The sequence below is a fragment of the Aotus nancymaae genome, unplaced genomic scaffold, assembly GCF_030222135.1.
Source record: "Aotus nancymaae isolate 86718 unplaced genomic scaffold, 86718_ANA_hifiasm-v0.15.2.pri h1tg000002l, whole genome shotgun sequence".
In the NCBI taxonomy this organism is placed as follows: Eukaryota; Metazoa; Chordata; class Mammalia; order Primates; family Aotidae; genus Aotus; species Aotus nancymaae.
In genome coordinates, this window is record NW_026988413.1 from 19,829,374 (window position 1) to 19,852,270 (window position 22,897).

Consider the following 22,897-nt stretch of genomic DNA (forward strand, 5'->3'; position numbering starts at 1 on the left):
GCTTGGGTGGAGCACTATATCCAAACCGAAGTCCCAGAGGGGGAGATCTCCTGGTCCTCCAGTCGGTTGCGCGCTCCTTCTGGGTGGGGCAGTGCCCTGCCTTGCCTCAACTTGCCCTATTTGGTTTATACCCACTGTCCAACCAGACCTACAAAATGAACCTGGTACCTCGTTTGGAACTGTGGAGACCACTCGGTTTCTGTGTCTCTCTCGCTGGGAGCTGCTTTCTGGAGCTGCCTCTCATTCGACCATCTTGGGATCCTCTCGCTAATTTTATATTTTTAGTACAGACAGGTTTCACCATGTTGGTCAGGCTGGTCTCAAACTCCTGACCTTAAGTTATCCACCTGCCTTGGCCTCCCAAAATGCTGGGGTTACAGGCATGAGCCACCATGCCCAGCCTGATAATTCTAATTCTGTCCTTCTTCATTTACTACTTGGAATATTTCTATAAAGAAAAAATTCACTTCACTTACTATTTGATTACTTAGTCATATAGTTTGAGCTGGAAAGGCTGAATAAGTGATTCTTTTTCTTTCTTTATACATTTTCAAATACTGAGTTGGTTCACTAGCATCCTCCAATGGTGACTCTGGTTTTAAATGGTCTTCAGTTTTTGAACAACAATCTCATGAAAGATTGGGATTTAGCTTCCTCTAGTATTTGCTTGGGCTTGTGACTACTTTGATGGTTGAATACAGTGGAAGTAACACTGTGTCCCCTCTTAGTCTGGGTCATAAAAGGTCTATGCAATGTAAAGGAAATTTGAGTGCTAGTGATGATGTCTAATTAATAGGAATTTTTAAAATTCAAGGTAATACTTGGTTCAACTGTCTCTCTGCTTCCATTCCTTCACTGTCAATCGCACTCATTCATTGAATACTTACTGAATCCACTAATACTGCATCCCTAAGTGGCATGCTGCTGAGTAAAACTGTTAAGAAATGAACCAAAAGTAAAGCCCTGTCCTCAGGGTGTTCATAGCTTGGTGTTTTCAAGGGGACAAAGGAGTAAACAATCATAATCTGAGGTAGCGAATTCTAAGAGAAAGACCAGGGTGAGAGTGGAAAGAATTGAAATGAGAACAGTGTTTGTAAAATGGGGATGTCAGCAATAATTTCACAGAGGAGGAAGAGTCCCTGGGAGTGGAATTGCCAAGTGAACATGACCATCAGGGAATTAGCGTAAGAGATCATTGTATCCTAGGAGAGGGTTCTCATGGTGGCTCCGAGTGATGACACAGAGTCAATGAAGCCGTGGATGTGGAGAAAGACAGAGCATAGACAGAGTTCTTTAAGCTGTCAATAGGAAGGCTGAAAGATGGAGTGAAACAGGGTTAGATTTGTGCTTTAGAAAGGTTATCTGGATGACATTGTAGAAGACAACCAGAATTTACAACTGGAGGCAGGTAGACAAACCAGAATGCTGGCACCTGAGTCCAGGTGCAGAAATGAGAAGGCCTGGCTGGGCGAGGTGGCTCATGCCTGTAATTCCAGCACTTTGAGAGGCTGAGGTGGGCAGATCACCTGAGGTTGGAGTTTGAGACCAGCCTGGCCAACATGGTGAAACCCCATTTCTACTAAAAATACAAAATATTAGCCAGGCATGGTGGTGGGTGCCTGTAATCCCAGATACTTGGGAGGCTGAGTCGGGAGAATCGCTTGAACCTGGGAGGCGGAGGTTGCAGTGAGCCAAGATCATGCCATTGAACTCTAGCCTGGGCAACAGAAGTGAAACTCCGTCTCAAAAAAAAAAAAGAAAGAAAAAGCAAAAAGAAAAGGCCTGCAAGCCTGAAGTAAGAAAGAGTAAGAAAGTACCAATGAAGATAGAAGGGGCTGGTGGATTCAAGACAATTGTTTGGACATAGTGACTTATTGTGAAGGGTACAAAAGGAAGGGTATACCCAAATTCCAGGAGGCTAGCATAGACATCTAGGTAAAGGATTAATGCATTAAATGAGATAGAAAACATAAAAGAGAGAATATCTCAGAAGAAATACACTGTTTTATCTGTTTTAAATTCAAAATCTCTGTAAGACATCTAAAGAAAGATAGAAGTGGGCAATTTGAAATATGGAGTTTAGGAGATCTTTCTAGGATGGAGAGATTGTTTTGGAGAGGGAGGGCTTCTGCCAAATCTTTTTATTCTCCTCCTATCATTTGTAGGAAAAAGAGAAATAATAGTATATGGGAGTTGGCAAAAAGGAAATGGAATACTAAATTATGTCACTTATTTTTTCTCTTTACATCATGTGAATAAGGTAATCCACATACAACATCAGCTAGCATCAAATGCATGATTGAATCTCAGATTCCAGTGACTCTAGTTGCTTCCAAGATAGAGAATCCTATCTGAGAAAAGCAGAGTGAAAAGGGTTTAAGCTGTATGGTTTTGAACATCCTGTGCTCTCTAAATGTATACTGGTATATATTTCTCTATTTTCAGACACATTTTATCTTACTGCTTGCTACTCACATAGTAGTCCAGTGTTGTATTTTTTTCATTCAGGATGAAAGAATCTAATTCCAGTCTTCAATTGTACATTTCTTGAACTAGTATATTGATTATATTTCTAAGAAGGTAAATTATTTGAAAATTCAAACATTTAAGATTATTACATAAACAGAAGAATATAGTAGTTATTTGGGTATATGTGTATATACTTTTGCATATTTAATATAGCTGCTATATAATTAAAAATGTAACTAGTAGTTCAAGCTTTTTAGAAACAAACTCTTTTCTTAGAAATTGTTATGTGTGAAGTAATTAAAGGCTATAAACTTTTAAAATCATGAAATACACCAATAAATATATTTGTACATTGCTTATGATTTAAGTAAAATCCAAAAAATAGAAAATTCAGAGTGGCACTTTAATAAGAGAACTTTGAAATAGAATTACTGGAATGTGAAAAAAGACCGTTTCTTTTAGACTCTTTATCTTGTAATTGCAAATTTCAAGGCAGAAGTCTGCAATTCATTTTACTGGTTGAAATGCATTCCTACTAATTAAGATGATTCTTCACTGGGTGCTGGGTAACCTGATTACCTTTCTGGATTTTACAAAGACCATAATCAGACATTGTAATTTGTATTTATTTCTGCCACAATTTTCTGCCATTATAGTTTCGAAGGCCCTTTCATGTTGAGTTTGTTTCTAAGTAATTTAAAACTTCTCAAGACAGTTCAAAGCATTATTCAGTTAGAGGAATTGGGATCCTAATTTGCCATTCAGTATGAAATCCAAAGATTTCAGTCTTGTAAACTTTAAAGAAAGCACAGCCAGCTATCTTTTTGTTAATTGAAATTAAAAAGTGCATCTTTCTTTATAGTTATGAATTAGGAAAGCAAGAGGTTATTCAGTAAGCAAAAAGTACATGGAGAAATTCTCAGGGTTGAAGTTTTACACTTACCATGTATCTTTGTTTTAAGAAGAAAAGGAATATTAAATGTTTGTTTATTTTGATAATATACATAAGAACTAAAGTAAAAATATCAGTTACAATTTTATGACCCATAAATAGCTATTTATATTTGATATGTTTCCTTCTAATTGCTTTATTTTTACATTTAAAAAAATACACGAAACCACATTTTTAAGGTAAACCCATATTACAAATGGCTACCTACTTTTTTATTGTATAAATATATCCTAATTTATGCGATAATTATTCTTTTATGCAAAATTTCCTTTATGAAGCTTTTAGGTTTCTGATGTTTTGTATTGCAGATAATCCTGTAATTAACCTAGTTGTTTGTTAACCTCTCTTCACATTTCAATTTATTTTCTTAGGGCAAATCCTAAGGAAACTACTGATTCAATGACATAAGCATTTTAAAGCCTCTTAATAAAAATTATAGAATTGCTTTTTAGAAATTTCATACTCTTTACTTGCCCAAGAGTGGCATATAGAGTTTCTGGATGAGAAGGGATTTACTAGACAGAGTTCCTGAGTCCCCACGACTGTGGCGGTGGGGGGTGCTGGAGCCCCTTGAGGCGCCAGGGTCACCAAAGCCCAGCCAGCTGCATTCCAGGTGCCGTGCAACCGCCCTTCCCCTTGTGCTCTGAGAAGTGATTTAAATGCCCAGCAGATGTTGAAAATGGGTTAATGGATAGAGACATAAATGATGTTTAAATATTATGCTTGATAAAACAGTCAGGGAAAAGAATAAACTTCCATCCCTGGAAGGAAATTAAGGAATTATATGTTTTATTCAGATAAAATTCTGGAACAGATAATTATGTCCTTACAAACAACAACATTTGAGAGTAAGGAAAATTTTATTTTTATTGTTACCTTTCCGTCTTTTCTAAAAAGAAGTTAACTGTGTTTTTTGCATATTTTAATGGCCTATTTATCTTTTATTGTTGAAATAGAAGAGATTTATTCTGGATACAAGTCTTCTGACAGATTTATTTATTAAAAATGTATTCTTTTTGTTTATAATTTTCCTTTTTGTGTTTTTAGTGTTTGCTTTGAGCATAAGTTTTAAACATCCACTATTATGAAAAGGGCTTAATTTGTGTTAGAGCTTTTTGTGTGCTTCCAAAGAAATCTTTGATTACTTCCAGAAAGATTGGGAGGCCAGTCTCCTATGTTTTCTTCTTGAAGATTTACAATTTTAGCTTTTATGTATAAATATGTGATTCAGCTCTAATTTTTGTGTATTGTGTAAGATATATATTCATTCGTAAGAAATGCAGTTATCCAGTTTTTTTTCCAGCACTATTTGTTGAATAAACTTTCCTTTTCTGTAAAATTGCCTTGGTGCTTTTGCTTGGTACCTAGATTCTATTCTGTTCCATTGATTTGTTTATCTTTATTGCTAATATCACACTGTCTTAATTAATTGTACAGTAAGTCTTCAGTCTGGTAATATGAATCACTTTGTTGTTCTAACAGTGTTTTAATTATTCTAGGTCTTTTGGCATTTACATATAAGTTTTAGAATCTGTTATTATCTGTAAAAAATTAGAATTTTAATTGGAATTGAATTTAAGTTGTAGATAATTTTGGGAGAAATTAGAATATTAACAATATGAATGTTCCAATCCATGAACATGAACGTGGTGTATTTCTCCATTTATTTAGATGTTTAATTTCCATCAACAATGTTTTGTAGCTTCAGTGCAATTTTCAGGTTTTTGCACAACTTTTGTTAAATTTATTTCTAAGTAGTTGATATTTTTAAGCTATTTTAAATGGTAATTTAAATTTTACATTTATTGCTAGTATGTAGAAATAAGTATATGTGTGGCTATATACATATACACATATATATATATTTGTTTATTGGCTTTGTCTTGTAACTTTGTTAAGTTCACTTATTAGATCTAGCACAAGCTGGAGTGGAGTGGTGAGATCTCAGTTCACCACAATCTCCACCTCACAGGTTCAAGCGACTCTCCTGCCTCAGTCTCCCGAGTAGCTGGGACTACAGGCACCTTCTACCATGCCCAGCTAACTTTTTTGTATATTTAGTAGAGATGAGTTTTCACTGTGTTGGCCAGGCTGCTCTCAAATTCCTGACCTCAGGTGATCCGCCCGCCTTGGCCTTCCAAAGTGCTAGGATTACAGGCATGAGCCACCGCACCTGACCTCCAACTTTCTTAAGTAATAAGAACTAACTCCTTGCTCCCCTTTGACTCTTGTTTTTATAGGCAGCCCTGCAAGTCGGGGGCCACGGAGAGAGGCTACACCAGTGTCGAGAAGTCATGCTTCTAACTTACAAATCCATCCCCATGCAAGTGGATGGGGAGCCCTGTAGGTTGGCCCCAGCTATGATTCGGATCTCTCTGAGGAATCAGGCCAACATGGTACAGAAGAGCAAGAGGAGAACATCCATGCCTTTACTCAATGAGTGAGTCTGCTTATGGCCTACCTTGCTTAACATGAAGACCTTGGAGAGGAGAGCGCAGAGCATGTGCATGGTCTGGGAACCTCACTGTGTTGGGAAGAGGAGAAACGTCCAGGAGACTCAGCAGTTCCTTGGTCTCTCTCATGGGAACATATAGGTTTTTATTTTTCTCCTTGTTTATTATACAGTTCCACATCCTTCTTTTAGGAGTTATTACTGTACGTGAGACAGATGATTCCTCTTCACTGACCACTTGAGAATGTATTTACGTGGGCTAGCAGAAAATCATTGAGAGGGATCCTAGGGTGGTAAAATGTGTTCAGGTAAATACGTTTTTGTTTGTTTTGTTTTAGGGAAGCACATAGTTAGCCTGTTCTTGACCCAGGTCGCTTGAAGACTGTTGGTTTCTCCAGTAGCGGGTGGTTGGCAGAGCTGCTGAGTGGTTTGCCTCTATCCCCATTGCATCTCTTTCTGGCTGCCAGTGAATCGTTCCCTTCCTGATGTTCCCATTTTGGGGTCCTCCATACTCTGGTGCTTTAATTCAGTGTTGGCTGTCTGGGCAGCATCCTATTGTCCAGACTTAGCCTGACCCACTATTTCTACCTCTACACACATGGTATCCCTCCTGAAGTTTTCCTTTCTCAGGCATTTTAATAAACTGACTTGAGGTAAGGTAATGTTGACTAGATATTAAGAATACATATTCATTTTATAGTGTGTCTCATTCCAACTAGTGAATAAGTGTTTGTTTGGGGTTGGAGAAGGGGCTGGAAAATGAAGGGAATTTTTGGCATCTTTTGAGTATTTCCCATTTTTCATGCTGTATGCCTAAGGCCATTTCAGGGCTTAGCCTTTCGTCATTCTCTGTCACAGTGAGGGACTCTCAAAGGTGCTCCTCCTGTTTGTGGCCTGTAATGCATGGTTACCTATTTGCACTGAGTGGCTGGCTTCCTTGTGGTGCCTGAAAAGCGAGGGCATGCTTTGCTATACATTTATTGAGTCAATATAACAGTATGCAGATGTCCCTAGAACAGCCAGCAACACAGGTGCCCTCACTCACTAGCAACAGTTACTTCTGTCTCTCTGTGGTGACACATGTTGAGGAACAGCATTAGATAATGCTCTCAGAGTGTTCCAGCTTTTGGCATCTGGGACTCAGTTTGGAGCTGGGGTGAAAGATTCTCTCTGTCTGTTTCCCTCCCTCCCTCCCTCCCTCCCTCCCTCCCTCCCTCCCTCCCTCTTTTCTTCCCTCTCTTCCACCCCCCTCCCCCCTCCCCCTTTCCTCCTTCCTTCCTTCCTACCTTGCTCCCTTCCTCCCTTTCCCCCTTCTTCCCTCTCCCCCTTCCCCCCTCCCTCCCTCCCTTCCTCCTTTCCTCCCTTCTTCCCTTTCTTCCTCCCTTCTTTCCCAGACTGGACTTCCCCAGAATTTTTCCTAGATCATTTTCAAGATCTAGGAAAGTGATCTTTTAGTTATGTCCTTCTTTGTTTACATTTTGCATTTAGTAAAACTCCTTGCTCATTCCTCATGCTGCCTGCCCTCCCTGCCTTTACCTTCTCTTAGGTTAAATACACAATTGCTGAGTTTATATATTAAAAAACATTGGATGTCAGTAGTTGTATATGGGTCATCAAATTCCCCCTAGAAATATTAGAGTTAAGCCATGGTCCATTGGTTTGCTAGAAATCTATCAAATTCTAAGTGAAAAACCATCTCTGAAACTGTGCTATAGCCTATGTTGTTGGGTCACTTGTAGATAGTTTGTTAAGAAGACATGCAGAAGCTGAAAGTTTTGACTATGCATATAGGCAGAGAGCCCACAGTCTTGGTTAGGCCTGCTGCTTCTGTATTTAATAACCTTATTACACCTGAAATGATTTTCAGGTATTTAAACAGCTTTTACCTTTGTGTTGAGAATTGGTATTTGCTCAGTAACCATATTGTTAAGAAATCATTTGGCTTTCTTCACCTGTAGAAGCACATAAAAAGAATTGTTTTCTATTTATATTCATGGCACACATGTTATATGATGGCACTTCTTGTAGCACTTAGCTGTGCAGGTGTTCAAGAAGTAGCCTCAACTTAAAAATGCTGTTACTGGCTGGGTGTGGTGGCTCACACCTGTCATCCCAGCACTTTGGGAGGCCAAGATGGGCAGATCGCTTGAGATTAGGAGTTTAGGACCAGCCTGGTAAACATTGCAAAACCCCTTCTCTACTATAACTATGAAAAATTAGCCAGGTGTGGTGGCACGCGCCTATAATCGCAGCTACTCAGGAGGCTGAGGCATGAGAATCTCTTGGCCCCACAAGGCAGAGGTTACAGGGAGCCAAGATCTCACCACTGCACTCCAGCCTGGGCAACAGAGTAAGACAAACAACAACAACAACAAAAGACCCAAAAATTATTACTTACTTTCTACCAGGGGACAGTGGTGCCTGCATCCAAGCCACCCCATGCCCTCTGAAAGACTTACGAGAAATGGGGATAATAGTATAATTTTTATTTTATTAATAAATATAAGACTTAAAAACAACAAAAATCTTTATTACTACTTATGAAAAATTATCATTCAACACTGTATTTTCAGAAAATCAATACAGGTACCACATTTTCAAAAGAAGGCAAAAATCCAGTCACCATGTAATATTTGCTCACTAAACCTTAATTGCTCTCATCCTGATCTTATTTACCTTTTATGATTAAATATTTCTTTCTATTTTACCAGAAAACCTTGTTTTGAAATCTCTATCTTCCACTAGATTTCCAAGTGGAGTTTCAAGCTGGAGGTCAGCCTTTCCTTTAAGACTTTTCTATAAGTTTCCTTCAACCTTTTGAGTCCTTCAAGCCTTTCTCTACTTTGGCCATCAATTGTGTGAAGGGCACTGTTTTATCCAATGAAGAAAGAGAAACTTGAAAGACATTTCCTTTATTTCCTGTCTTCCTTTCTTTGCCTGTCTTCTTTTTTCTTTACTCGAGGAGAAGTAGTCGAAAGTATCTTTAGAATTTTTAGTTTAAAAAGTCTCTGTGTGTGTGTGTCTGTGTCTGTGTATGTTTGCGTGTGTGTGTATGTGTGTGTTTGCGTGTGTGTGTATGTTTGCATGTGTGTATGTGTGTGTGTTTCTAATAAGAAGGTGGCCGTTTAATTCATCTTTAAAAATTAGGCTCCTTTCACACAGCATGTTAACTGAATATTGGAGACTTCAGTGCTGTGGCTGCCTTGACAACTATTCCCTTTCCACTTAGATGCCAGTGCTCCTGGTGCTTCTGCCCTTTCTCTGCGAGACTGTATCTCTGATCTGTGTCTTCAGCCCAGTCTTTTCTTCTAAAAACTGGAGACTCATATCCACATATGTTAGTTGAGATTTTTACTTCGGTGTTTCGTAGTAACCTCAAACTGCATGCTAGAAACTGGACTCATTAACTTTGTTTCGTTTGCTTTTCCACCCCACCATCCAGTGAGCCCATTCCGTTCACAGCTGTACACATGAAACTACCATCCACTCATTCGTCCTGTTGCTGGCCTCTGGGGTTCTCTCAGTCACCTCTACTTCTACACATCTGTGTTAGTCCATTTTTGCATTGCTGTGAAGAAATACCTGAGGCTGGGTAATTTATTTATTTATATTTATTTGTTTATTGAGACAGAATCTCGCACTTTGCCCAGGCTGGAGTGCCATGGTGTCATCTTGGCTCTCTGAAAACTCCGCCTCCTGCGTTCAAGTGGTTCTCCTGCCTCACCTTCATGAGTAGCTGAGATTACAGGTGTGCACCACCATGGCCAGGTAATTTTTGGTAGAGGCAGGGTTTCACCATGTTGCCCACGCTGGTCTCAAAGTCCTGGGCTCAAGTGATCTGCCTGCCTCAGCCTTCCAAAATGCTGGGATTACAGGTGTGAGTCACTGCCCAGCCAAGGCTTGGTAATTTATAAAGAAAAGAGTTTTATTTGGTTCACAGTTCTATAGGCTGTACAGCCATGAGACAAGCATCTGCTTGGCTTCTGGTGAGGCTTCAGGAAGTTTACAGTCATGGCAGAATGTGAATGGAGAGCTGGCATATCACATGATGAGAGAGAGAGCAAGGGTGGGGGGAAGGCACCATACTCATTTAAACAACTGGTTCTTACATGAACTCAGAGTGAGAATTCCCTCATTACCTCAAGAAGGGCACCAGGTGTTTATGAGGGATCTGCCCCTATGAGCCAAACGTACATGCCTCTCTCTGTGCTCTGACCAGGCCCCACATACAACATCGGGGATTACATTTCAACATGAGATTTGGATGGGACACACATCCAAACCACATCAACATCCATCAGGCTAGCTACCACATTCTTTGAACTCTATTTTCTATTTATTTCCCAAGTCTTTAACTCTCATCCCCTCCATCCTCTCTACTGGTAAAGTGGCCATAATTCAAAGGTTGTATGAGTTACCTCTCGGCAGCATTACTAAATTATGCTTCTGACTGTTTTTCTTGTTCCCACCCTTGCTGCCTTCACATAATCTCTTTTCTGATAGACCAGTTAGATTGATCAAAGAATCTCCAGCCTGTATGCCTTAGCTTTGCAGACCTTTTTGGTCACTGCCTTCTTCATTGTCATCGCTTTTTGTTCCAGAGAAGATTGTGGTTCCTGGAACAGTAGCCTGTCTCCTACATCACCCTGGTTTTGCTCTCAGGTCCTCTTCTTTCAGTGGCCTCTGCACCTCTTTATCTTCTGCTAACTCTCGCTCACAGCTTAGGGCCCTAATGAAATACTACTTTTCCTAGGAAGCCTTTTCTGTATACTCCTAGCTGTCAGATGTACCTTTACATGCTTCAGTGGTGCTCTTGGCTATTTCCATTACACCACTTACTAAAAATAGTGTAATCATTTATTTACTCCTCTCTTCTCCACTCTGTGGGGAGGCCCCAGGATTTTCCTCTTAGGATCCCCAGTGTCCGTGATAGCTCCTGAGACACAGGAGACACGTGGATGTTGCATCAGCGACTCACACATTAATCCATTCTATAATGCTATCTCTGCTATGTTCCTCAGAAATTGCTTTCTAACATAACATAAATCTAAAATTTCATGAATATAAAAATAATATCCAATGTGTTTTGATCACATTGTCTTATAAGTGAAAGATACATATTTAATAATTTCAAGCTATGGTCCACATGGATAGAAGGAATTTCCATGAGAAATAGTTAACCAATAGGTCTTCATGATGCCACTAGATCTTCATTTATGCAAAAGGAAAAAATAATGTTTTCTAAAAAATATTTCTTGATGTATAATCCCATTTGCTGTTACTCTATACCAACTAAACAGCCAGGTCCCACTGTGTTCAGAAGCTCCTCATTTGTATGGGAGCATATGTCATTTTATCATGGCATAGGAATCTACATAAAGTATGAACTCCAGTAAATACGTTCCCCTTAAAAAGTAATAAGGAGATTTATCTAGGTTCATATTCATATACCAGTAACATGATAGCTAATACACTGGATTATCTTCTTTATTTGAAAGGTGCCATTGAAGGAGATCAGAAAGTTAAAATTGCTCTGGTGTTTAGAGAGGTCTTCAATGAACTATCAATAGATAGATAATATTATCCTTAGTTCACTAGGAATTAGGCCTGCGTTGTTAAAGATGATCATTTTATCCAATGGCTGGATTTCTAGCCAGGAAACTTTGAGCTGAGCAATTGGAATCCATCATCCTAGGCTGCTGAGAAGTATTATTGGTTGGAAATGATAGTCCTTGGAAGATAACACAGACAGAGAGAGCCTTGGGCTGGAGTTAACTCATGGGTGACTTTGTGTGAGAAGTTATGTATCCTGCAGCACAGAGAGATTGAGGGAGCTAGGTCTATTGCAGTTATCATGAAACTTTTTAAATAAGAGAGTGGAGAGAATAATTACGTAAAATCAACAGAACATTTTGAGTTTAGTTTCTTAAATTATACATTTTGTCTTTTGTAATAGCTAGAAAAGACAAACTCCATTATAAAAGAGACTCCTTTATAAAAGAAGGGAGAAAAGGGAGTAATCTATGGTATTATTGTTTTCTACCCAGAATGTGGGTGTAATGACAGCATTACGGTGATAAACTTAGACTTTCTTGGTATTACCTTTGGAATTTCTAAAAATCCTTTGTTGTTTAATTGAAGGAAGTTGAAGTTTTTGTTGAGACACTCTCTTTAAGATGATTGTCTTTTAATGAGTATTCCTGTAAAGCCTGGGGAATCCTGAAGCTATGTGATGAAAGGGTTAAATTGACCTTGAATCTTTACAAAGACGAGTTTACCATGCCAGCCTACCACTCAATATGTAAGTGCGTGCCTTCTCTCCTTGGGTGTCCTAATGGGCCTGAGCAAGGGAGGCCATGGTCATCACCCCTGACCGCCCCCAACCTTCCCTCCTGCATCAACCCTAGCCTGGCCCTGCTCCAGTCTGTGACTTGCCTAGAACCAGCGCCTTCCATGTGTCCTGTTGGCTTCGTTGCTATCACCGGCTTTTTATGGATTATTTCTGTGGCTGGCTTGGTTTTCCTTTTCCTTTCCTTCGCTGTTTGGTGATGTGCTCATTTAATTTCTGTTTAAATTTTGTGTGTCTCTCTTTCTCTCCCCTGGCTTGTTCCTTGTCTGTCCACGCTGTCGCTGACTCTGTCTTCGCTGCTCATTCCCTGCTGCCTCTAGTATTCATCAGGTGCAAACTGCGGACCTGCGGCGAGTGTCTGCTCCCCCTGGCTCCTTCACCATGTGAGTACAGTGCCGTTCTGTTTCTACATTTTCTCCCCAACCTTGTCTCCTCAGGGTTGGACTACCTGTGCCCCTTGCCTTCACAGGTCTGTTCCTCAGGTAAGGAAGTCACCTTACCAGAATTGCTTCCTGTTGCCCTCTTTGATTTGAAATGGAGCTGTGAAGTTTGTTATGTTCTATGTGCTTCCATCCTCTAAGTTAACAGTGCAATTTTTAGATGAGATTCTTTAGATGAGATACTTTAATTTTTAGATGAGATACAACCATGGACCCATGGTTGCCTGGGGTTGCGTAGAATTCCATACTAAGCATTGGTTTTTATGGAAAGCGCATGATACCATTAGACCATGTCATTATTTACGGCTCAGAGATGAGCTCCAGGAACTGCCTGCAGCCCTCAATTTCTGGATGGAACCTTAAGATTATGCGTGAAGTTTTGAGTGTGTGTATGTGCATATTTCTGCTTCGGAAGATACCGTTACAACAACAGTTCAATGACCCCAAACTGTCATTGAGATAGCAAAATGTGTTTTTATGTATATTTAGGAGTTTTTGCTTAATGTAGTCCAGGGTATTATTTTTTTATAGTGAAAACAAAAATTATGTTTTTAGCATTTCAGCTCAATTAATTTGTGCTGTCGACTCTGCTTTGTCCTTTGTTTTCTCCATATCACATATGCTTGTCTAGCATTTATTAGGTTTCAGGGACTGTTAGAGATGCTTTACGTATTAATTAATTTACTCTCCCAACAACCCTTGGCCATATGTGGTATAATTATCTCTGTTCTACGCGTGAAGAATCTGATAGACAGAGAGGTTAAGTAACTTGCCCAAGGTCACACAGTTAATAAATCATGGAGTGGGATTCAAACTCAGGCAGTCTGGCTTCAGAGTTCATGTTCTTAACAATTTATAGTCTGCTGCCTTTCGTCTATCAGGATCCTGTATATTTCTCAAGGCCCACTTAAATGATTACCTTTCCAAAGAATTCTTCTTTGATTCTTGCCGTCAGAGTTAATTGCACCCTCATTGGAGTTTATCATTCATGTATCTATTGCAGTTCTCAAGGTTTAATTTGGTGTTAATTACATTAACTCTGTGCCTGTGTATTTTACACACTAGGCTTAGGCTATTTGAGATCATTGGCAATATCTTTGTATAAATCTTGTGTTCCCAGCTCTCTTCACAGATTTTAACATGACGTATTCTGAAGTCAAGCCGTGGTTGATTGGTTTTCTTGCTGGAATGAATGTGTAAAAGAATACATGTCTAAATAGAATTGTACAATAGCTAACATCTGGTGATATGTATAACAAAGCTATTCCTGAAGTTCAGTTATATAATCTTACTTTCAACTCTCATCTTATGGATACTAATTTATTTATTCATTAAAATATATATTTATTCAAAAACCTTTATTTTGCTCTTGTTCTGTGTCAGACACTATTTTATGCTGTGTGTCTGACACTACCTTCCTGGAGCTTACACTTGAGCAGTCAAAGAATCGATAAGAAAATGACATTCAATTACCAATTTGAACATTGTGGAATTCTATATTCTATATGGGCCAGTTCAATAAGTCCAAGTAATCATTATTTTTAGTGGCTCCATTCATCGTGACCAAAAAATTGAGAATGTTAACAGCAGAAATGCCTATAATAATCATCTTGTTTCTTTCATGGGTTAAGTTTTGGTTGTATTTACACTTTAGTCATATATCTTAAATTGGACTGTTTATCTCTTATTTCACAAATGTGTGTGCTACGTATAGTAAAGTAAATCGGCATACATGTTTCTGTAGGGTGCAGCAGGCACTAAGTTGTGGTTACTTTAAAACTTGAATGTTAATTTGAAAATATTTTATATCTAAATATGATATATATTCAATATTGCATGTCATAGATTTTCTACCTATAGATAAAACATCTGTATGATAAACATTAAATCAGGATATCATTTTTAAAAATCAGTTAATAAAACTTTATGAAATATAGCAAGGAATGTAGAGAAAAGTTCAAGTACATCATGTGCATTTTGTGTTTTTTATGTTATGGCAGTGATGATAGCCTTGATTTATCTCACACTAGTGTCTGCTAATTTTAGCAATGTTGAAAAAACCATGGTAACATTGCTTTGGTCCTGTGAAATTTAGAAGCCCCAGTATCGTAAAGTGAAATAATCTATATATATTTTGGGGAGGGGGGTTGCTATCTGATCAGCCATTCTCTGCACAGAACAATTCTTTTTTTACAGATGATTTTTTTCTTTGGGAGAACCCTCTCTTTATTCTGCGCTTGAAGCAATTGTTGCTTCCTTGAAGCAGCTTGAAGTCACCTTTTTTTTCTCTCTAGCTTTCAGATGACTTTTTCTCCAGGGATGGAGTACATGGTGATAACAATGAAATGCGTGACTTATTAGGAATGGCAACATACTACTAATGTTTGTGTATATGCAAAATTTCTGGTTTATTCAAAGAAAAATGAAATTTTATGTTTTGATCATACATGACAACATATGAATTGATGAATTTTAATCAATGGTATTTAGTGGTCTCATCCAATAGGACAAAACAAATCGAATATTTCCCCACAAATCTTGTACAGGGTAACTTAATAAATTAATAAATTCTTTATAATTGAGTGGCTTCATAATGAAGTAAAGTCCTCATTGGAAGTCACATGTACGCACTACATTTCATAAATCATGAATAGTCATGCTAGATGCTGCAACTGCAACTCCTACTCAGCTAATGCCGAAAGTATGAAATTGCAGAATGTGTCTTTCTAGAACTCTCTTAGCCTTTAGTAGCTACCTCTCATTAGGTTTTGTTGCCCTCCTGCTCTTCCCCATCAAAATGAGATAATGTATTTCATTTACACCTAATTTATTCATTGCTTTCATCTTTCAACAAACATTATTGAGCATTTTCTTCGATTACTAGATACTCTGTGGGATATTGGAGATGCAGAGATGAGGAAACTAAGGTTTCTGCCCTGGAGAAATGAACACACCAGGAACAGACCCAGTTGTGTTGCCTATGACACAATTATGGTGCAGTGTGACAAGCATCCAAGTAAAGATGCTGGTTGTCCATCCATATGAATGATTTTGTATTGAACGTTTGTTATATTAGCTTTTATTTTTAATATTTAAAGTTAACATACTGCAAAATTGACTTTTCTGCTGTACAGTTTCACAAAGTTTAAGACATATAAAGATTCGTATAACCACCACCATAGTCAGGATATAGATCAGTCTGTCACCCCCCAAAAAACTGTCACACCCTCCCATCTCCCAGCCTCTAGCAACCACTGATCATTAGAGTTTCGTATTTTCAGGAATGCCATATAAATGGAAGTATACAATGTGTAGCCCATTGTAGCTGGCTTCTTTGACTGAACAGTACATCTCTGAGAGTTATCCAAGTTGTTGCATATATCAGTTATTTGTTCCTTTTTATTGCTGAGCTGTTTTTCATTGTATGGATGTTTTACCTTGTTTACCCACTCCCCCTTTGAAGGATATCTGGGTTATTCTTCCAGTTTGGGGCAATTATGAGTAGAGTTCCTATAAATATTGATGAACAGGTTTTATGTAAGCATAGGTTTCCTGTCTCTAGGTTAAACACCTAGGAATGGTATTGCTGGGTCATATGGTAAGTGTATGTTCACCTTCTTAAGAAACTGACAAGCTGTTATTCAGAGTGGTTACACCATTTTACATTTCTATGTATGACCATTCCAGTTGCTCCATATCCCTGTCAGCACTTATGGTTAGCATTTTTGAATATTAATTATTGTAATAGGAGTAGAGTGGTATCACATCCATAGTTTTAATTTGCATTTCCCAAATGGCTAATGTTGAGCATCTTTTTATGTGCTTATTTGCCACCCAGTGTATACTCCTTAGGGAAGCATGTGTCCAAGTCTTTTGATCATTTTTTAATTGGGCTGTTTGTTTTCTTTCTGTAAGTTTTGAGAGTTCATCATGTATTCTGGATCCAAGACTTTTGTGTGCTTTGCAGACATTGTCTCCTCATATATATCCTGTCTTTTCATTCTCTTGATGATATCTTTTGTAGAGTAAAACCTTTTGACAGAATCCAGATGATCATTTTTTTTCTTTATAGAGCTGTGGTTTTGGTATTATGTCAAAGTACTCTTTGCCTAATTCTAGATTGTGAATATTTTCTCCTTTGCTTTCCCCAAAAGTTTTAAAGGTTTTCTATTTTACATTTAGTTCTGTGATCTGTTGTAAGTTTTCTTCTATAAGATGTACTGTTTAGCTTGAGGGTTAACGTTTTCACACATGAATGTCCAGTGCTTTCAGCACCATTTGTGAAAAGATTATCCTTTTCTATTGAATTGCTTTTACAACTCTATCAAAAATCAATGGGATGTACATACAGTTATCCCTTAGTAGCCATAGGGGATTCTTTTCAGAGTGCCTTTGTGGATACCAAAATTCTTAGTTACTCAAGTCCCTCATATGGTAGTTGCATATAACTTATGTATACACTCTCATGTATTTTAAATCATCTCTAGGTTACTTATAACATCCAATACAGTACAAATGCTTGTTATACTGTATTATTTGGAGAATTATGACAAGATAAATAGTCTGTACATGTTCAGTATGGACAAAACCATCCTTTTTTAAAAAATATTTTCAATCTGTGGTTGGTCAAATCTGCAGATGCAGAACCCATAGAAATGGAGAGCTGATTGTACACACACACCCCTGCACACACACATGCACAGATCTAATCTAGACCCTATTCTGTGCCATTGACCTATGGTTTATGCCTTTGCCTGTGCCATATTCTTTCTATTATTGTGTCTTTATAATAACTCTTAAAATCTGGTTGTGTTATTCCTCCAGATTTATTCTTCATTGTCAACACTGTCATGGCTATTTGAGTTCCTTTGTCTTCCCATGTACATTTTTAGAATCATCTTGCCTATGTCTCCACAAATTCTACTAGAACTTGGATGACTAGAATTATATTGAGTCTATAGATCAACTTGGGGAATGTTGACATCTTTAGTGTGCTGAGACTCTCGATTCATAAATTCTTTATATTTCTTCATTTATTTTATTTTGTCCGTAATTGCTCGGTAGTTTTCTGCATAAAGATTTTGTACATATGTTGTTAGATTTTTGCCTAAGTATTTCATGTTTCTAGAGTTATTGTAAATGGTATTTTTTGGTGTGTTTTTAAAATGTTTGTTTCTATTGCTCATTGTTAGTATACAGAAATACTATGGATTTTTTTTTTTTCTTTTGAGACAGGATCTTACTCTGTCACCCAGGCTGGAGTGCAGTGGTGTGATTTCAGCTCACTGCAACCTCTGCTTCCTGGATTCAAGCAATCTTCCCACCTCAGCCTCCCAAGTAGCTGGGGCTACAGACATGCGCTACCGTGCATGGTTAATTTTTGAAGTACTATAGATTTTCATGTGTTGACTTTGTATCCTACTGGTCTTACTAAATTCATTTTTAGTTCTAGGAGTTTGGTAGCATCCTCAGTATTTTCTACATAGTCCAGCATGTCTGTGAATAAGAATAGTTTTATTCCTTTCTTTCTAATCCATATGCCTTTTCTTTCTTTTGCATTGTTGTCCTGGCTAGGATTTAGAGTACAATGTTGAATATGGGTGGTGAGAGTTTCCTTCCTTGCTTTGCTTCTGATATTAGGGAGAAATCATTCTGCCTTTCACCATTAGATTGATTATTAGTTGTAGAATTTTTGTTGAAGTGTTTTGTCAGCATATCTGGAAAAGATTAGGGCATTATTTGTTCTTTACATGTTTGTCAGAATTTACCAGTGAAACTATCTGGACCTCAAAATTTTTTCCTCTTTTTAAACTATGAATCCAATTCCTTTAGGAGTTGTATGACTACTCAGGTTATCTGTTTCACCATGAATGAGTTTTTGCTGTCTTACAGTTGCTCAGAGTGTTTGAGGAATTGGTCCATTCATCTACATTGTTGATGAATATATGTAGAATTGTTGCTAGTATTTCCTTTTCTCTTTCATGTCTGTGAGGTCTGCAGTGCAAGGCCTCTTTTATTCCTGATACTAGTATCCTGTTTGTTTTTTTTTTTTTTTGCGTTGTCCATCTTGGTAGAAGTCTATCCATTTTATTGACTGCTTTGAAGAATTGGCTTTTGTTTTACTAATTTTCTTGATTGTTTTTCAATTTGCAATGATATTGATTTCTGTCCTTTATTATTTCCTTCCTTCTGCTTGCTTTGGGTTTATTTTGCTCTATTTTTTCCCATTTTTAAAAAAGTGGAATCTTTTATTTATTTACTTCGGTAGGCAATTGACTCAAGTTCAGGCCACAAGTTTGACTAATCTTTTTACGGTTGTGATTATAATGTTAGTTTTGTTTCCAAAGTCTTTGTATTGCTATTCTTATCTGTCTAGAATATGAACAACAGAGTTGCCAGTGTGGGATCTGGGTGGAAGTCTACCCTGTAGTTCAGTTCCTAAAGTCTATGGTATGGTGTTTATGGCTAGATTCATGCATTTGCAGCCTAGATATAAACCCCTGAGAGTTCATGAACATCTTTATGGAGTTGTTTTCTGAGTTACTTCCTCTCAGCTATCATCCCTGGTACTTTTCTGGTTTCATGGGGCTTCCTTTGTTTGGTGGTTGTGCCAGAAAGCTAAGGTTTTAGTTACCTCACTCTGCTGCATACTGCCTGCAACTCTGTGCATGTCCAGGGCCAAGCAATGATGACAGAAAGTAAAAGAAGCCAGGATACTTTATGCCACTCTCTTGGCATCACAGGTCCTGTGATTAGAGAGGAAGCCCTCCTTCCTCCTAATTTTAGGTGCCTGAAGGCCTTTGTCATTGCTACTGCCAGAATAGTGAAAAGGCCAAGTAGAGGTGTAGTGGGAGAAAACGGAGGGGGAAAAAAAGGAAAGGGAGATCCTTTTTGATTTCTTTCAGCATTCAGAGTCTGTTCTTTTCTTGGAGCTGGAGCACAGGCATTTTCCTAGAGCTCTTTCTGCCTGCACCTGGTGCCTCCTTTTGGGCTTTGTGCTGCCTGGAGTCCAGGATGGAGCTTATTGGAGGGAAAGGGATTAGGGAGTTTAGTGCTAGTTTGATAATATCTTAAATTCTGGTGTTCTTTGCCAATCTATTGCTATTATTTACTTTTCAAAATTCGCAAATAGCTGCTTTATGAATCCTGTCCACATTGTGTAGCCGCATTCAGTGGGGAGGAAATAATCCTGTGTGCTGACCCACCTTCACCAGGACAAGATTGTCTCTCCAGATTTTTGAAGCAGAGAACTATTGGATTTAATTCCTTCTTACCCACTGCAGTGACTCAGCGAGTACCATAGCTAAACTCAGCAAAACAACTCGGCAGAGACCAGTGTGTTTTGAACTACAACCAACATATGTTAAGTACAGTATACCATCTTGCACAGCAGTTACAGTTTAAACATAAACAGGATATGTCCCAATGCTAATTTGTGTGGGTCTGCTTATTACCTTGGGCAAAGCAAAGTTAGAAAGAGATTCGTGAAAAAAGAATGAATTGTCATATTTGACTGCTGAATATGACTCAGCATTCCAAAATTGCTTGTGATAAATGAAGGCTTCTTGGTAAGGATGAAAGTAAATTGATTTTTGTTCCAAGAAGAAAGGGAGTTTTATTAAATGAAAAGGAAATATTTGTGATATATCAAATTTTTTTATGGTTCTGTTTTGGGTTGAGTTTAAGAATTTTATTGTTATAAAACTACCAAGACAGAGCAAAGAACATTTGATCTTCACAACTGAAGAAAACGTAAATCAGCCATAGGTGGTTAAACGTTTGCATGCCTCTAGCCAGAGAAGTAAACTAGAAGATCCTTTGAAAGGCTTTCTAAAATTCTGTAATTCTATTTTACAACTAGTCACATCAAAACTTTTTTCTAACATTTACTTGAGTTTGTATATTATGTATAATATATTATGAAAGGTCTTTTTATTCTGTTTACTTAGTCCTGGCCCTTTAATTAGAAAATAAGACATGATTTGTGTTATTCAGAACGCTTTTTCTTTTTGTTTTCTCTCTTTATAAAGTACCACAACCTGAACTGTATAAGGAAGTAACAAAAATGATGCCAAAGTGGAAATTTGTATACATGCCTTTGTAAACTATAAGGCTTACCTCTAAAGTGGCTGAGATGATCCATCAGATATGGTTCACCTCGATGAATTAAGCTGCTGGTGGCTAATACACAACCTTCATGAGAGTCTCAGAATGAATCACACTCACGGGCCAGTGGAGCCTCTAGAAATGTGCTTCATGTCTGGGGCAGAAATCTATCCAGGTTTTGATTCATGACTTATAATTTTTGAGTCATAGCTCCTGGACCCCCAAACCAACTTTGAGGGTACCAAAACAGCCTAAGTACTTCCAATGTTGTGATTAAGTTTGTTGGTCATGCTTTTGTTATTATTATTGTATCCCTAGGTGATTATCTCTGAATTGTATTGTAGGATTATCGGTACTTCTCTTTTGGATTTCTGTATTTACTGATGGATTTCCATGAACAGGGAGTACTTCTAAAAAGGGGAAAAAAGCAAAACACTTCATATTTTTGAAAGAATGGAGAGAATTACTACAATCCTAGAATTAAAAGACATGCCATTTGCTGAATCTTAGAGTCAGATAGTGAAGTATAAGAGTTAGCTTCAGGCTATCTGGAAAGCAAAGCTATTTGCTCTCTCAACTTTTGAGCAAAGGAAGATGCTAAACTTTGCCTATTGTCACTTCTTCCTTCCTCTCTCTCCCTTGGCTCCTGAATTTCCTGGGTAATCTTACTAGTAATTTCACTTCAGACTATCCACAGCTTCTTGACTTTCAGTCATACCATCACGTCATCCCTTCTTTCCTCTTCTTACACCACTTTTTCCTGCTAGTTCCGTAAAACAGACATCTGGAATGGACAATTCCAAAGGAAAGAAATTAATGATGACTACTTGGAGGTCAGCTCAAGCCAGTTTCCACACTTTATCTCTCAGTTTCCATGAGAATCCAAGCTGCAACTTGGATTTTTTTTTTTTCTCCCTGACATCTGAGAATTTCTCCCATGAGTTTCCTCACTCTGCCTGGGCTTCCAGTCCACTCAGAGAGGTTGAGTGACACAAAGAAAAGGGGCAGTGGACGCAGCCCATGTGTCTGTAGCTGGAGCATCTTCCTCCTTATTCTGCAACCCCTCTTTCCTTATGGTAACATCCTTCTGATTTGAGTATCTGAGGGAATCCTGCATTTGTCTGTGTAACATAGGCCATGTATTAACCTTTTGCATTTTAGTTTTTCAGATATTAAAAAAATGAAGTTGTTATTTAGAATTTCTATCAGCTTTGAAGTTCTGTTATGGTAGAATTCAAAGCATGACCTTAGAATCATATGAAAATCTGCCCTCCAAAAAATCTGTAGCATGAAGTGGATGAGACTTGCTGTGGGGCTTGACGGGGTTGTCCTTGGTTCTGAGTACTGGGCAGGTGGGCCAGGCCCTGTTCGGCCTTGGTAAGCATACTTCATATCTCACCTTGCTGTCAACAAGAACCAAAGTGGGTTTTTACATTTAGCCAGAGAGGTAATATGTACGTAAGCACCTTGCTCTGTGATCAACTTTAACACCCTACTAACTTCTAAGGTCACAATTGCTACTAGTCTCATTCCCTAGATGAGAAGACAAAGAACAGGAAATGGTAGGAAACTTGCCTATGATTGCATGCTATAAATTAATAAAGTTAACATCAAAATCCAGGGCTATCTGCTTTGAAGATAGCATTTAAGACATTGAACTCTGCTGTCAATATAACTTCTGGTCATTTTCTTGTGAGTTTATAGGTATTTTCATCTATATCATATATTTTAATTAAATTATATTATGTAAACTTTTAAAGGAAGTTTGGTTATGAATAGTAACAGAATTCAATTCTGAGTGTTGCAAATGTGTGAATCTTTGGTGTCATAGGTTTATAGTTCAAGTGTTGTTATAATGAAATTTCAGAATGACAAATTCCAGTTAAAAATAGCACCGCTAAATAATTTGAAGAGTCTTTTAGAATTGTAAGGAGTGGTGTTTGAACTGAGAAATAGGCTTATCAGGAAGCGTCATGCTGACATCCACAGTGGAGGGATTATTTCTGTGTTCTTATATTAGTAACAATCAACTCAGAGCTTGGCAATCAGTTCACTTACGTAAAGGCGCAATACACTGAGGGCCCCCTCAACATTTAACATTTTATCTTGTGGCTTTTAAAATTTATTTT

At 38.0% G+C, this 22,897-nt stretch overlaps 1 protein-coding gene across 4 annotated transcripts in view; it reads left to right on the forward strand.

The window, feature by feature from the left end:
• The window catches only part of DGKI (diacylglycerol kinase iota), a 445,642-nt gene that overhangs the window by 281,397 nt on the left and 141,348 nt on the right, over positions 1-22,897 (forward strand). For 3 of the 4 annotated variants that reach the window (XM_021674149.2, XM_064373130.1, XM_064373138.1), the window contains exon 20: positions 5,662-5,861. In XM_021674149.2, the coding sequence (XP_021529824.2) occupies positions 5,662-5,861 (200 nt within the window). Of the gene's footprint in view, positions 1-5,661; positions 5,862-12,542; positions 12,606-22,897 lie in introns of all 4 variants that reach the window. The other variant, XM_064373122.1, reaches the window with a different exon arrangement.